At 36.1% G+C, this 15,479-nt stretch overlaps 1 protein-coding gene across 2 annotated transcripts in view; it reads left to right on the top strand.

The window, feature by feature from the left end:
* Positions 1-15,479, top strand: part of LOC114657382 (zinc finger E-box-binding homeobox 1-like) — a 146,759-nt gene that overhangs the window by 40,497 nt on the left and 90,783 nt on the right. The window contains exons 3-5 of one of the 2 annotated variants that reach the window (XR_007935845.1): positions 6,216-6,281; positions 11,324-11,407; positions 14,350-14,799. Coding sequence is in view for 1 of the 2 variants with exons in the window: in XM_028809180.2 (XP_028665013.1) it covers positions 6,216-6,281; positions 11,324-11,407 (150 nt within the window). In the remaining variant the exon portion in view is untranslated. The remainder of the gene's footprint in view (positions 1-6,215; positions 6,282-11,323; positions 11,408-14,349; positions 14,800-15,479) is intronic. The other variant, XM_028809180.2, reaches the window with a different exon arrangement.

The raw sequence follows: 15,479 nt of genomic DNA, 5'->3' as shown, positions 1-15,479 counted from the left end.
ATCTCTGGCAATCAGCAGCTACCTGTGTAAAACACATGGAGCTCTGATCGCTCTCTCTCAAAAATGTCAAATGTTACTCCTTAACAATCTGTAGATGATAATGTCTGCTGAACAAACATGTATCACTAGCTAAGAGGAGGCAAGGTGCACTCCAACATGTGGCAAGACGTAGACCAACTCGAACAGAGGCTGGCGAGTGAATGAGGAAGGCCCTGCCCCTCTGCTCTTGGCCCACAGCTACTCTGTTGGATTTGCATAAATACATTGGTACCGCAAGCGAACTATGGTACTTAGCGCAATGAGAGAAGTCACAAAATCAACCAGAAAGTTCAAGCAAATCATAGAAAACCACCAGATCTACATCCGTTAAGTAATTCTTTCATGAAAAGCGGACAGACATAGAGACAGAACGTGCTTGGACCATGAATTTTTAAAACTGTTTCTTAGTGAGCACCTATGGGCTAAGGGTAACCTACATTTCAAATTTCAAGTCCCAAGTCCTCATGTTTAAGAAGATTTCGTGATGAGTGAGTCAGTGGTATTTGTCTTTTATATACAGTAATCCCTCCTCCATCACGGGGGTTGCGTTCCAGAGCCACCCGCGAAATAAGAAAATCCGCGAAGTAGAAACCATATGTTTATGTGGTTATTTTTATATTGTCATGCTTGGGTCACAGATTTGCGCAGAAACACAGGAGGTTGTAGAGAGACAGGAACGTTATTCAAACACTGCAAACAAAAATTTGTCTCTTTTTCAAAAGTTTAAACTGTGCTCCATGACAAGACAGAGATGACAGTTCTGTCTCACAATTAAAAGAATGCAAACATATTTTCCTCTTCAAAGGAGTGCGCGTCAGGAGCAGAGTCTGTCAGAAAGACAGAGAAAAGCAAACAAATCAATAGGGCTGTTTGCTTTTAAGTATGCGAAGCACTTCGGCACAAAGCTGTTGAAGGTGGCAGCTCACACCCCCTCCGTCAGGAGCAGACAGAGAGAGAGAGAGAGAGACAGAGTTTGTTTTTCAAGCAAAAATCAATACGTGCCCTTCGAGCTTTTAAGTATGCGAAGCACCGTGCAGCATGTCGTTTCAGGAAGCAGCTGCACAAAAGATAGAAACGTGAAGATAATCTTTCAGCATTTTTAGACGAGCGTCCGTATCGTCTAGGTGTGCGAACAGCCCCCCTGCTCAATCCCCCTACGTCAGGATCAGAGAAAGTCCACGCAAGAGAAAGAGAAAAGTAAGCTGGGTAGCTTCTCAGCCATCTGCCAATAGCGTCCCTTGTATGAAATCAACTGGGCAAACCAACTGAGGAAGCATGTACCAGAAATTAAAAGACCCATTGTCCGCAGAAACCCGCGAAGCAGCGAAAAATCCGCGATATATATTTAAATATGCTTACATATAAAATCTGCGATGGAGTGAAGCCGCGAAAGGCGAAGCGCGATATAGCGAGGGATTACTGTATATAGATTGACATATTAACACTATTCACAAACAATAGATTAATGAATACATATACTCTAACAATGCTGGTTTTTGCCAGTTTATGGCTTCCTCATTTTATGTCCAAAAGTATTAGATTGGTGAAGAACAACACCCTTTATAAGAAATTTCCTGCACCAGGCAATTACATACAGTAGATAATGTGATACAAAAGTCAATCTGTAATGATCAACAGGTGCCAAGGGTAAGCAACCAAAAAATTGCTTCATGGAATGTGTTGAGCACAAAGTCAACTACTGTAGATACTCAAGACACTTAGTAGTGTTTGTCAAAGGCAATGACGATGAGAGGGAAATTAACTTTGCTGTGTGTAGTTGTGAAGGTAAACTTCATTAAAATACTTTGGGGTTACTACCAGTGTTACATTAAAGCCATTACTTTCAGATCTGATGCAGTTAGATCTTAATTTTCCAATGCAGATAAATAATTTTTGACTTTGCCTGAAAATTATATGTAGTGAATATACAAATATATACTGGTATGCTCTTTACAGTAGACCATGCTTTTTAAATAAGGTTTCTCATATTCTACATGACGTATGATGCGTGAAGCTGAAATAGTCCTGTTTGTTGTAAAAGAATATTTTGCTGATATTTTAGTCTTTTAGTTGGCAAACAATATTACTTTTAGTCAGAGAGCATTTTAAACTTTATGATTGCAGCAGCTGGATCTTTTCACCTTTGTCAGATTTCACAATAAGGGTTACACAACGGCCTCATGATGGCACAATGGCACAGCAGCATGAGCTCACCACATTTTGACAGTGAATTGATATGCTTCATGAAAAAGACAGGGCCTGCACAAATATTTTCTAGGTATGGTGTTTCTCCATTTTCTCATTTTCCTTTTTTTATTCTGTTGTGGTATATCTAACAAAAGACATCAGACAGACAAGACTGACTTCAGTTTTCATTGTACAAAACACTCATTTTCCTCCTTCCTTGTGGCTACATTGTATAGTTTGTACCTTAGGCTGAGTTCCCATTGGTCGTCTTTTCCATTACACACAGAAGTCCAACCCTGTGACTTAAGAAAAAAAATCAGACCTGTTTGATTGTGTTGTGGTTGCTCATAGAATCACTGGGAATGTCACATTGTTACTGTTGGGGACAAAGTGTGATCACCAAGGAAGTCTTAAAAAAAGCATTCACACCTGATGAGTAAGCCCTGGAAATAGCTTTATCCTATCATTTTCTAGTTTCCATACACATAATTTAATTTGCCTCCATTTGGCAAGTTTTAGTATCATTAACCCATATGTGGACATGACCAAGTTTCATCTATACACAGCTTTAGTGAATGTGACATGAATTTTTAATTGGTAGGTTATTTATGATAAATAAGATCCATTTCCTGCTTTAGACGTGACGTCATAGCTTTAGGCGTAATTGTGCTTAATAAATGATCGCTCGGTATTAAATAGAATTCAAATAACAAGCAACGTTTTAAAACTGGTGGTAAACAGAGAACATTTCATACACATCATTTAGAAAGTAAAACTGTAAATGACGAGATTTAGGTCAGAAATTCGTTTTTTCTATACAGTGATCCCTCGCTATATCGCGCTTCGCCTTTCGCGGCTTCACTCTATCGCGGATTTTATATGTAAGCATATTTAAATATATATCGCGGATTTTTTGCTGGTTCGCAGCTTTCTGAGGACAATGGGTCTTTTAATTTCTGGTACATGCTTCCTCAGTTGGTTTGCCCAGTTGATTTCATACAAGGGACGCTATTGGCAGATGGCTGAGAAGCTACCCAACTTACTTTCTCTCTCTCTTGCGCTTTCTCTGATCCTGACGTAGGGGGTGTAAGCAGGGGGGCTGTTCACACACCTAGACGATACGGACGCTCGTCTAAAAATGCTGAAAGATTATCTTCACGTTGCTACCTTCTGTGTGCAGCTGCTTCGTGAAGCGACATGCTTCACGGTGCTTCACATACTTTAAAGCTCAAAGGGCACGTATTGAATTTTTGACTGTTTGTTTTTCTCTGTCTCTCTCTCTCTCTCTCTCTCTCTCTCTCTCTCCCTGCTCTTGACGGAGGGGGTGTGAGCTGCCACCTTCAACAGCTTTGTACCGGCGGTGCTTCGCATACTTAAAAGCCAAACAGCCCTATTGATTTGTTTGCTTTCCTCTGTCTTTCTGACAGACTCTGCTCCTGACGTGCACTCCTTTGAAGAGGAAGATATGTTTGCATTCTTTTAATTGTGAGACAGAACTGTCATCTCTGTCTTGTCATGGAGCACAGTTTAAACTTTTGAAAAAGAGACAAATGTTTGTTTGCAGTGTTTGAATAACGTTCCTGTCTCTCTACAACCTCCTGTGTTTCTGCGCAAATCTGTGACCCAAGCATGACAATATAAAAATAACCATATAAACATATGGTTTCTACTTCGCGGATTTTCTTATTTCGTGGGTGGCTCTGGAACGCAACCCCCGCGATGGAGGAGGGATTACTGTATATGCATAAACTTAGCAGTACATTTTATATATTTTGTATGGGAATCCAGACATGCAGAATTATGTAGTGAATTAAAAATAGGTGCAGAATAGCAAACTGCTTAATTACACCTGTAAAAATTCTTAATGATTATTCAGTGCAGTTATAATATATATTGATCATTTTGGATAAAACCATCAGTTAAATAAATTTGTACTGAGTAAGTAAATGTCAGAATAGTTTGTATTAATACTAAGTACAAATAGAATGTAACATTATATTTTAGGGCTCATTAGAATACTTGTGAAATACTTATTATATACAAAACCAATTTTTTATGTATTGGCTTGGATTTTTCACAATTTTTATATTTCTTCTCAAATGCAAACTTTAAGTGAGCTAAAAGATGTTTTACATGTCATTGATTTAATGCAGTATTCATAGCATGTTACACATCAGAATTGCAAACTCAAAAGAAATGCTTTTTTAAGTGTCAGTGGTTTTTTAAAAAGACACACTTGTTTTTAGTCAAGCTTATTTTTTGGTGTGTTCATTCTTACTAAATGTGGTCGAGCAAAAAAAAAAAAGTATTGTTTCTTTGTGTCTTTAGAACAGCTAATAAGAAGCAACCTGATATTTTTGTCACTGACAAATAATATGCTCATCAGCAAGTCATGATTATTATGTCCTAACCAGCATATTCCAATTCACGGTCGCATGGTACAGATCAGGTGCAAGGCAGGAACCAAAGCTGAACAAGGTGTCATCACAGGCTCCAGTCATGTACACACCAGCATTCACACTCAAATGGGTCTAATCTAGAATATCCAGTTAACGTAACATACATGTCCTTGGATTGTGACTTTTCAAAATTATTAATTATAAAAAAATTAGTGTTGCCATTTGATTTATACGCAGGAGCGCATTTGATTATGGCCAGGAACACGTTGTGTTTATGTAATTTTAGCCAAAGTACCTGGTATTGTCTAGTTATTTTTATGGTATGGGTTAAGGAAAGCAAAGGTCTCTGTGTTTTTTCAAATGGCGACCCTGTTGTTACTGCTATTTGTCCCATCTGTCATCCACTTTGCATCTCTATAAATGTCTCTACTCTTGTGACTTCAGAATTTGTTCTTTTTGGACCTGAACCATGCTGAGCTATATCCATGAATGCTGTCATATCTGTTTCGTCCTCTTAGTTCAAGGTGTACAGTTTGTAGATCTTAAATTATGAAGGAAAGCAGACAAAACAGGAGTTAACCAACAACCCTCTAATACTCCTTTGTGTTGTGCTGTACTTCCACTCTCGATCAGGTCTCACCCAACTCCCCCCTATAAAAGTGCACAATATTCCTTTTTATATTATAGTTGATACTGTAGAAACATCATGAGGTGTTGCTTAGGTAAGTAATATTAAGCTCTGGTCATTTTGTCTACATGTCTGGCTTCAGTCTGTTTGGTTGTTTCACTTGTTTTGAGCCAGCAGGTGACACTAGTGTGCCTACTTTAGCACACAGGGAAAAAAAAAACACTTATGTTTTGTCCATATGGCAACTGGGCAATTTTAGTCCAGGTCGGAGTAGGACTATATATATATATATATATATATACAGACAAACATACACACATCCAATTTTATTTATATAGATTTACAGTGAGTTTTGTTGTTGAGCTATTGTGGGTTATAGCTTATGCTTAGTAAAAGTTTTTCTTTTTTGGACAACCAACAAATATAAGAAAATTGTTTAGACTATAGTAGTAGCTGTGTTGTTGTAATACATCTATAAGTAAAAAACTGAATAAGTATGTTTAGCACTAATGACTTTATTATACAGTTGTGTGCACCACTAGAGCAGCTTGTCCATCCAATGAATACAATATTTGTGCAGCTAGCATTTTGTATATGTCTGCCCCATGTATTATTTCTCAGAGGGGGTGTATTTTTTTAATTTAGCTATGTCTTTATTGTTAATGTGGGTTTTCTCTAAGAACTTTTTTCACAATATCCAGAGAGGTTCTGTTAAATTGATTAATGAGCAAATGATCCTAATGTCAGTCAGGTTTGTTGTGTGCATGGATAATAACTGCATAATAACTGGCCAATATTGTCTAGTGCTCTTGTACTGGGACAGGCTCAAGATCCCATGACACAATAAAAAATGTCCTTCAATGCATGGTAAAATGTTATCTTTTTTAATATTTGTATGTGTATTATCTGATTCTGTTAATAAGAAATGAAACTGTAACATCTTTTGTATTTCTTTGTTATAGTTGAAAAGAAAGATGAAAGTCATACCCCAGAAGAAGAGTTATATAGCCCTGAAAACAATTCTGGAGGTAATTTTTAATAATTTACTTTGGTTCTAAAATGACGTAAAACATTTTGTTTATAGAAGTGAATAAAAAATGGGAGATAGAAAGAAATTTTCTATCAAAACATCTGAATATTAACAGTAGATTTTACAAAACAGCGCAGGTGGTGAGTGGTAGTCTGATGAAAAAACAAATAAAAATAAGGCAGTTCACAAAATTGTAAGCTACAAATTACCAGTAAGTTATTTTATCTCAATAGTCAGAATATATTCTCAGCCTTCACAGTTAAATTAAAACATCAATTGTAATTTCATAGCACATTCCAAAAGTAGTATACAAAACTTGGAATAATAAAATGTAAGACCTTAGAAAATACAAAGGATGAAACCATTAATTTAATCTAAATGCCTAGCAAGAATATGAGTATAATATGAGTAAAAAAAGCAGCAGAAAAGGTATGACCACACATGAGAATAAATTAAACAAATAGTATAAATCAGTTAATAAATTTAAATTAGCTACTTTATGGGCACGGCCAGGAACACAGAAGGTTAACTATATTGCAATATTAATTTTCCAAAAACAATACCGAACTGGTGGAATGTTGGTTTTGAAACGAGATCAAAAGTAAACCAAAGGCACTTAGGTGTTAGTATACATTGGGGCCAATGCTGCCTCAAAGAACTAGGTTTGTGTGAACAAAAATTTTCACTTTCCCTGTGAGCACAACTTAAATATTATGCAATATAACTGTCTATTCAAATCTAATAATTTTTATGCATTACAAAAATACTTGGAAAATGTCATTATTATTTATTGTGGCACATACAATTTATGAATTACTTCATTTATGCATAAAGGTGAACAGATATGCTGTATGCTGCTCATGGATGGAAATGTAAAAAATGATTTGAGCAACTCGACTGTGTATCTTTTTTAACAAGTGCATTACATACTTGATTATTAAAAATCAATTAAGGTTGATTAAGAGTTGCAAAAAGTCAGAATTCCATTTAGGTATCAAAATCTAAAAGCAGAATTGTCTCCCTCATCACATTCTGTACTTGCAAAAATGACTACTGTCTAAAAATGTAACTCATTTTGTTTTAACAAATATTTTCTATCCATTCATTACTTTGTCAAATCCACCAGAGTCTAACAGAACAGCATCAGATGCAAAGCAGAAAACAAATCCAGACACAAAAAAGTCAGTTCTTAAGAAAGACAACAATAATGTAATATATACTATGTAATCCACGTATGTAATGCATTTTAATAAAAGAACAATTTTCTGTGTGTTTTTGTGTCTACCTGTTTGCTAGGGTTATGAAGAGAAATGTAAGAATAGGCAAAACATGTAGAAGAAGGGCCAAAAAATCAGAAATGATAATAAATACTATCAAATAAGGCTCTAAAAATAAGAAAATTGGTCTAATCGGCCTGTTCTGTTGTCCAACTTTATACACTGGCAGCAGTGTGGCAGCGAGTTTCTTACACCAGCTCAGGTAATGTGAACAAGGTTTAAATCTGTATTGCTAATGACTGATAACTTCACGTGGTGGGCAATGTATAAGTGAAAATAAGTATAAATTGACACACACATTGGTAAACACAACAAGACTACTGCCGAATGTTCTCATCAAAATGCTTCCACAATAAGGTTTACGCTGATTACTTAGATTTCAACCCATCTTAGATGTGTAGCACAGCTAGTAATATATTGTAAGAAGACGCTATATAATTCCCAACCCGACACAGATTGGACACAGGAGGCACATGTAAAATAAATAAACTGTTTATTTTTCTTTGTCTGTGGGTTATGCCTTCCCCGTACCCACAAATACAACACAGTCCCAAGTACTAAGCACACACGTACAAGCACAAGTACTAGCACACCTCTCTGGCACCACCACTCCTCCCAGGCAACCTTGTCCTCCTCCGCCTGACTCTGGCCACTGAGTGGTGGTCACTGGCTCCTTTTATAGTTCACCCGGAAGTGCTCCAGGTGCTTGATCACCAAGTTCCAGCTGCACTTCCGGGTGTGATGGACAGGCTGCCCACAAAGGCTCAGGAGTCCCAAACACAGCACCCCCTGGCGGTGCCTGTGGGACCCAACAGGGCTGCACCCAACTCCAATTCCCATGGAGCCCTGTGGGAAACCGAGGCACTGTTCCAACCCAGGGGGGCGGCCATCTAGCATCCAGGGGGAGGTAGTGCAGTGTCCAGGGCTGCTCCCCCTGAATATAGTGTGCAGGGGCGTCCTGGCTGGGCATGGACCCCGGCCGCCTGCCACAATATATATATATATATATATATATACACTTTGGAAATTTCCTCCGACATGTTCATCAATGACCATATTTGTCAGCTTATGGTGACTGCACTGGAGAAAACTTTTGCTGACATGTGATGTGTTGATGGTCTTCCAGCTGTTCCATTAGCAATAGTTAACACTAATTCTTTCTTCCTCTACTCCCACATTGACTTGCATTCATCTTCTTATACTCCCATTATGCTATTTCAGGTTACAAATGCTGTTAACAGTTATTTGTTCGTTAGGGATAACTACTGTAAATATACCTTTATAACAGCTGCCATTTTCTAAGGAAAATTCTGTTTTGGCTATTAAGTAAATTGGTGAAACACGAGTTTAGATATGTAATCCTTAGTTTTAGTTTTGAGAAACCGTAAGTTATCCTGGTAAGGCAAGGTACTTTCAAGCCTTTATTTCAGTTTATGTTTTCTTTACCATTTTAGATCTTTTTGCTTGTCACCAATGTAAGCAATTGTAATTTTTGCCACTCATAGATGTTGAGTGAATGTTGAAAGTAACTTATTTGCATTAAATTATTCATATTAATTTAACTAAAAATTAAGTAATTTAAATGAGCAAGTCCTTGCGAAAAAATGAAGTGTACATAGGCATGCGCTTTGCCAAAACCTCATCGAAAAATTAAAAAAATAACACTGCTGTTTAGGAAACAATGATATTTCAGATTGACAATGTTTTATTTACACTTCTGTTAATTGGGAAAATCAATGGGGTGTCTTAGATTTTTCTGTCCTAGATATCGGCATCTCCCTGACTTCTTTTCTTTATGGTCAAGTAATGTACATATTGTAATTTTCACAGCTACTAATAGATGGTGCACAGATGTTTAAAAAGTCTAGAATGTTTTTATTTTATAATTTTTTGTACTCATATTCTGATACTTGTCTGCATGTTGTCATATATATAAATAACTTAGTATAAGTGTAATTAGGAAAGCTCACAATTGAAATGACACCTTTCAGTATTTTAACACAAAGATTTACATTTTGTAATGCTTATTACATTAATACGATACTCAGTTAATCTAATTGAAAGTTCTACTTAGCTACGCTGCATAGATTGAGAGTTTGTTGAATAACTGCATTGTTTTTTGTTGGTGTTGTTGAATATCTGAATGTTATGATCTAATAGCTGTGAACCTACATATTGATGTAAAAATGTCGTAATTATAATCAGTCTGTGCTCTACAAATACTTTTACGGATTTCCAAATAGGAGTACATTACCAGTGTGGTATGCAAACAGTATGCCAGTTTTCTAATGGAATTGGTGGAGTAGCAGATTAGACCCTGAAATCTTGTCCATTTTGGGCAAGCACTGTGGGAATGTAGTTGGTGGTGTTGCTTCAAATTTGTTTACTCCATGGATAAATGTCTGCCTTTTCTGTAGGTAGTTCCGTTTTCTTCCCACATCACAAAGAGGTGGTTCATTTTCTAAACCAACCCAGTCAACACTAACACAGATACATTTAAAAATGCATCTTTTTTATTCATTTTGGCCTTCTATCCACACTGAATGACATTTTCAATGACCAGAGAAGTATCATTTTTAAACAACTCTCCAAAATGTGTAAATCTGAAAACACTGAGTCTAGGACAAATGGAGCTTTCCAAAAATGCTGACTTATAATTATCAAGTGTACAGACAGTGGCTTCCATTTGTGATCTTATCTTTATTGTGGGGATAATTATTCCCTAATTTCTTTGCATCAGCCAATGGGTGTTGTACCTTGAAATGCTTGAATATTTTACTGTATGTATTTTGGCAGGACTCCCAGGCTTTGGTAATCTTATACTGTAACCTTTATAAAGCAATTGCATTCATCATCAGACAAAGCAATATGTTTTGTTTTTTTCCTCGTTCTTTCGAGGTTTCAATTTACGTTGGGTTTGCTCCGTAAACAGACATTTTGTCTGACAAATTGTGTATGTCCAATAGGAAAGATTTGTGCAGTTTTGTAGATTCAGTGTGGACAACTAAGTTTTAGAAAACAATACAAAAATGCTAGTGTAGACAGAAAACACAAATGGCGTTTTCAAATTTATCTGTGTTAGTGTGGATTACGTCTAAGTGTAGGTAAGTGTGTAGATGGGATGTGCTACAGACTGGCATCCCATTTAAGTCTGGCTCCTGCCGAGCACATGATTCTACTATGATAAACCTTGGCTCTCTGTAATATTAGAATAGGTGGAGCCACAAACTCAATGACAGCGTAAAATCCATTTCTTTCTTTTTTAACAGATTTTAGATATTGGTTGTTATATTTTTAGAGAGGAGTTCAGTCAATCAGTCATTATCCAACTCGCTATATCCTAACACAGGGTCACGGGGGTCTGCAGGAGCCAATTCCAGCCAACACAGGGCGCAAGGCAGGGCTCCAGCCCACCGTAGGACACACACACACCAAGCACAATTTAGGATCGCCAGTGCACCTAATCTTCAAGTCTTTGGACTGTGGGAGGAAACCAGAGCACCCGGAGGAAACCCACGCAGACACAGGGAGAACATGCAAACTCCACGCAGGGAGGACCTGGGAAGCGAACCCGGGTCTCCTTACTGCAAGGCAGCAGCGCTACCACTGTGCCACCGTACCACTCGAGAGGAGTTCTTACAATGAAAATATCTGCAATGTTGGAATCTCGTCAGTGATTTGACATGAATCGCATCACATGTTCCTTTAAAATTCCAGACTTATTTGTAGCGCAAAATCTAACATGTATTGCAATTTTTTTCAGTTGCTTCAACATGTGACATCTGTGGCAAGTCATATAAGTATCTGCGGAGTTTTGTGAAGCACAGAGAAGAGCATTACACCCAAGGTTTGTTGAACCTGTTTGGACTTGGATATTTACTATTTTATTTTATTGCTTTGTTTTTATTATTATGAAATTGGTTGAATATTAAAACATTTTTTTCAAGGCCAAGTAAGTTCATAGCTATTTTTGTATGCTTCAACTTGTTAGACATAGGTAATAATAATAACTTGAGTGATGGACCCTGTATGATTGGAATGTAATCAAATATTTTTGTTTGTGGTCGTGTCACAGTCAATATAATAAATCAGATTTTTTAATAACTTTGTATTAGCTTTATTAGCAACTGCATCTTTTAAGCATATTTTACTGGAAAATTTTTGATTAATAAAATTATATTTCAGTTTTTAAAATATTTTGGTTTCATGCATGTCACCTCATCAAAACAAAACAGGATGTATGCCTGACACATTTTGTTTTTAAGCCAGGTTTAACTTCATTAAACAATATACCCAGCAAGTATTAGCTTCACAGCCATTTTTTTGCGATCACACTGTTTGCCACTTATATCAAAATTTCCCATTCTCCACTTTCCAGTGTCTTTGGTATCCTTAGATCTGAGACCCATTTTTTTGTGATCTACCACTACCACTTCCATTTACAGTACATGTCTGCCTTCATTTTGGTCTAATCCATTTCTCCACAGTGCACCTCTTAACCAGTCATTTTCTGTATTTTGCTCCACAAACAAGAATTACTCTTTAATGTATCTCCATTTGTCTCAAATCTTACCTGTCCTTTCCATTAGAAACATGTAACATCAATCAGATTATTCTTCTCGCAGTCCTTCTAACTGTGCTTCAAAAGCCATGCAGTATATTTACGTACATATTATACTGTACTGTAAATACATATGCTGTACACATACATTTTTTAAATTTGTAAAGTTTTTAAGTTATATATGTCTTCTATGACTAGTTGGCAATGGGGTAGAGAAAAGCAGATTTGGTGTGAACTCTGAAGGCAGTAAATCTTGTGGGACCAACAGCATTTCCTAGTAGACCTAGTCCAGCTCCAGAGCAGCTTCACTCTATAATTTGTTATGTTGACTATACTAATGTTCTGTGTCTACATAGGAGTTTACAAAAGTTTAACACTAGGTTTTATTACCAGTGATTCAGTTTCTCCCATTCATGATCACCTGAAATGGCATTAAATATTCAAAGCAATAGTGGTGATAAGTGCCATAAGAGGGCCATGGTGGAAAAATGTGTATTAATAGTCACTCTATACAGCACTTCAGTTCTGGTTATTTATTTTCTTTATTTTTTAGGCTCAGCAGTACTTTAAATTATTTAGAGCAATCTCTCCCTTTTCTCACTTCTTTCACCCTTTACATGATTAATAATGGAGTTGAAAGATATCTCTGGTTAAATCCCACCTTTACCTCAGAAATCCACAGTTCGTTTCTCTGCCATCTTGATGGCTATTTCTGCTCCTTTATACATTGACATATTTGAGCCTGTTTTCCACATCCGATTTTCTCAGTGCTTCTTTATGCCACCCAGTAAAACACTTTTACAGGATTCGCAGATGCTGAATTCAGCCTCTTTCTTCTGTCTGGTATTTTGTTTTACATTTATCACACAACAATGACTTCATTTATGGTTCTTTCTTCATGTTAAACAAACTGCATTTTTTCTTGAACTCTGTTGTCTGCATTCACTTACCTGCTTCAAAAAGTTTGATCACTGGCTAAGACTGAAATTTGCCCTTCGATGAGGATAGTTCTTTTTCCAGTATGCAAGTGCCATAGTACTTCCTGTCTTTATTTTGGCATTTGCTTTTTGATCCTAAGCATATTTTGCTTTTCTTCTTCTTTCTTTGCTTCATCTCCTTTTTGTAAACATCTGCTTTTTTCATCTTTCACTCTGTAACTGTTTTTCTAGCATTACCATTTAATTATTTTCAGTTCAACTTCTCACCCTTATTTTTACAATTGTTAAATTTCTTTCTCATCTAAAATGTGTTTATATAGCTATCTGTGTATAATTGTTCATTTTACCGGACAGGGAAGTTGATGAGAAGGATTTTTTGTACATTGGTTGTGGGGAACGTTGGGAATTTCACCAAGTGTTTTGTCAGCTGTATTATTATCATCTATCTATCTATCTAATCAGTGCAGAGAGGAACAAATGATTATGGAAGTTTTTACAGATAAGATTATTTCTAGTTAAATGTTGAAATGAAATATAGCCCTGATGTACTCTGTGGAACTTGTATTTTTATTTCATAAAATGTTATATTCTAGACTATGATGTGCAAGTTGTAATTGTTGTGTTTCTTTTACCATAGCTAGAATTTTGTTTATGTGCATTTAACTATGGCTTTGCTGTCATTTGTAAAATGTGAATATTTTCTATAAAGCCACAGGAAGGAACACTAAATTAGATAAAATTGGATTACAATTTAGAAGCATTGTTTTTAATATGAGCTTGCTTTGATGGACCACTATTTAATTTTGAATAGCGTGTATACTAAAAGGCTTTTACTCCTAAATTGGACATATTACTAAAATGCACTTTTTCTGACGGTGTACTGTAATTAAATTGAGCTATTGTAAATTTTCCTAATATATCTTTCAAATTTCATAGTTTATTGTTATATTAACATTTTCAGGAGATAATAATCATGTATCTTACAAATGCACACAAAGATTCAAGAGTCAATTTATTATATTCACAAATATTGTATTACATTTGTGCATTTTTCGAGAAACTGAATAAATGTTTTGCCATGGATGAATTTGGATGTTGAACCGTGAATAAAACCTTTTGAAATTTAAAATAACATGAAAATCAAACTTAAAAATTGCTAACATTCACTTTTTGGAATGCAGTTGTCTACGCGTTTATCTCATAACTACAATGTACTTAAATATAAACATTTAATACTGAAATGTAACCCTATTCGCGCATATAAAAGGCGCATACTCGATTTTGTTTCAGATAACAGAAGAATGCCACAGGTGGAACTAGAGGAAAGCAGTCCCTTCAGGAAAAGAAAGTTAAAATTTTCAGAGGCAGAAACTGAGGTTCTCATAGCAGAAGTGATAAAAAATGAGGATTTATTATTCGGAGAAAGTGCCAATAAAGGAAGCTCTTGTAAAAAAAGAAAAATCTGGGAGGAGATCCAAAACAGAGTTAATAACTTGGGCCGTTATGAGCGGGAAATTGATGACCTGAAGAAGAGGTGGCGTGACCTCCGAAGAAGAGACAGAGCAAAGGTGGATTCTGTGAGGCAAGCTTTAGTGGATTCTGGGGGGAAGCTCCCATACCAGCTCAAGCTGGCCAATATGAAACAGGGATTTGCTGTACCATCTTTATACCAGGATGATGAAACAAGTGTTGTAAACGTGGATAACCTGGATTTGGCTGGGACATCGCAATGCAATTCAGGTATGGTATGGTTTTGTCTTTTATATGTACAGTGCCTCAGAGAAGTTTGCATTGAAAAGTACACATTTGTAATGTTGTCTTTAATAAGGTAACTGTAATAGCTTGTTCATTTTAAGAATAATGTATTTTTTAGAATTTCTGTCAATCGATAGATAGATAGATAGATAGATAGATAGATAGATAGATAGATAGATAGATAGATAGATAGATAGATAGATAGATAGATAGATAGATAGATAGATAGGTTAAATTTAAAGGTATGAATATTTTGATGAGCAGGACTAGCTTTTTGTGTCCTCAAGTGGAACATGCCAATAGAAATTTGTTCCCTTGGTGGAAGTCACCGGCATTCTAGGTTCAGAATGATTTATGATTAGAATGTTGGTAACAGAGTGAATCATTTCTTTTACTGATTTAAAAAACCTTAACCAGGATGATGTAATTCATCTCCCTAGGTAGTAATGAGATTAATTCAGTCAGCATTTCAGTGTCTGGATCACACATTTTAGTTTTAATTATAATTTGCTTGCTTTTTAAACATTGCTTATTCACATAAATCTCCAATTCCCCTTCTACTTTTTCAAATTTGTCTGATTGTCTCAGATGAAACCTATACAGCATTACAATAGTAGCTGAAATACGACATTTAAGCCAATTCTTGGCAGCATCCAAAATGTCAG

This window comes from Erpetoichthys calabaricus, chromosome 9, assembly GCF_900747795.2.
Source record: "Erpetoichthys calabaricus chromosome 9, fErpCal1.3, whole genome shotgun sequence".
NCBI classification, from domain to species: domain Eukaryota; kingdom Metazoa; phylum Chordata; class Cladistia; order Polypteriformes; family Polypteridae; genus Erpetoichthys; species Erpetoichthys calabaricus.
This window is presented reverse-complemented; position numbering and strand designations above follow the sequence as displayed.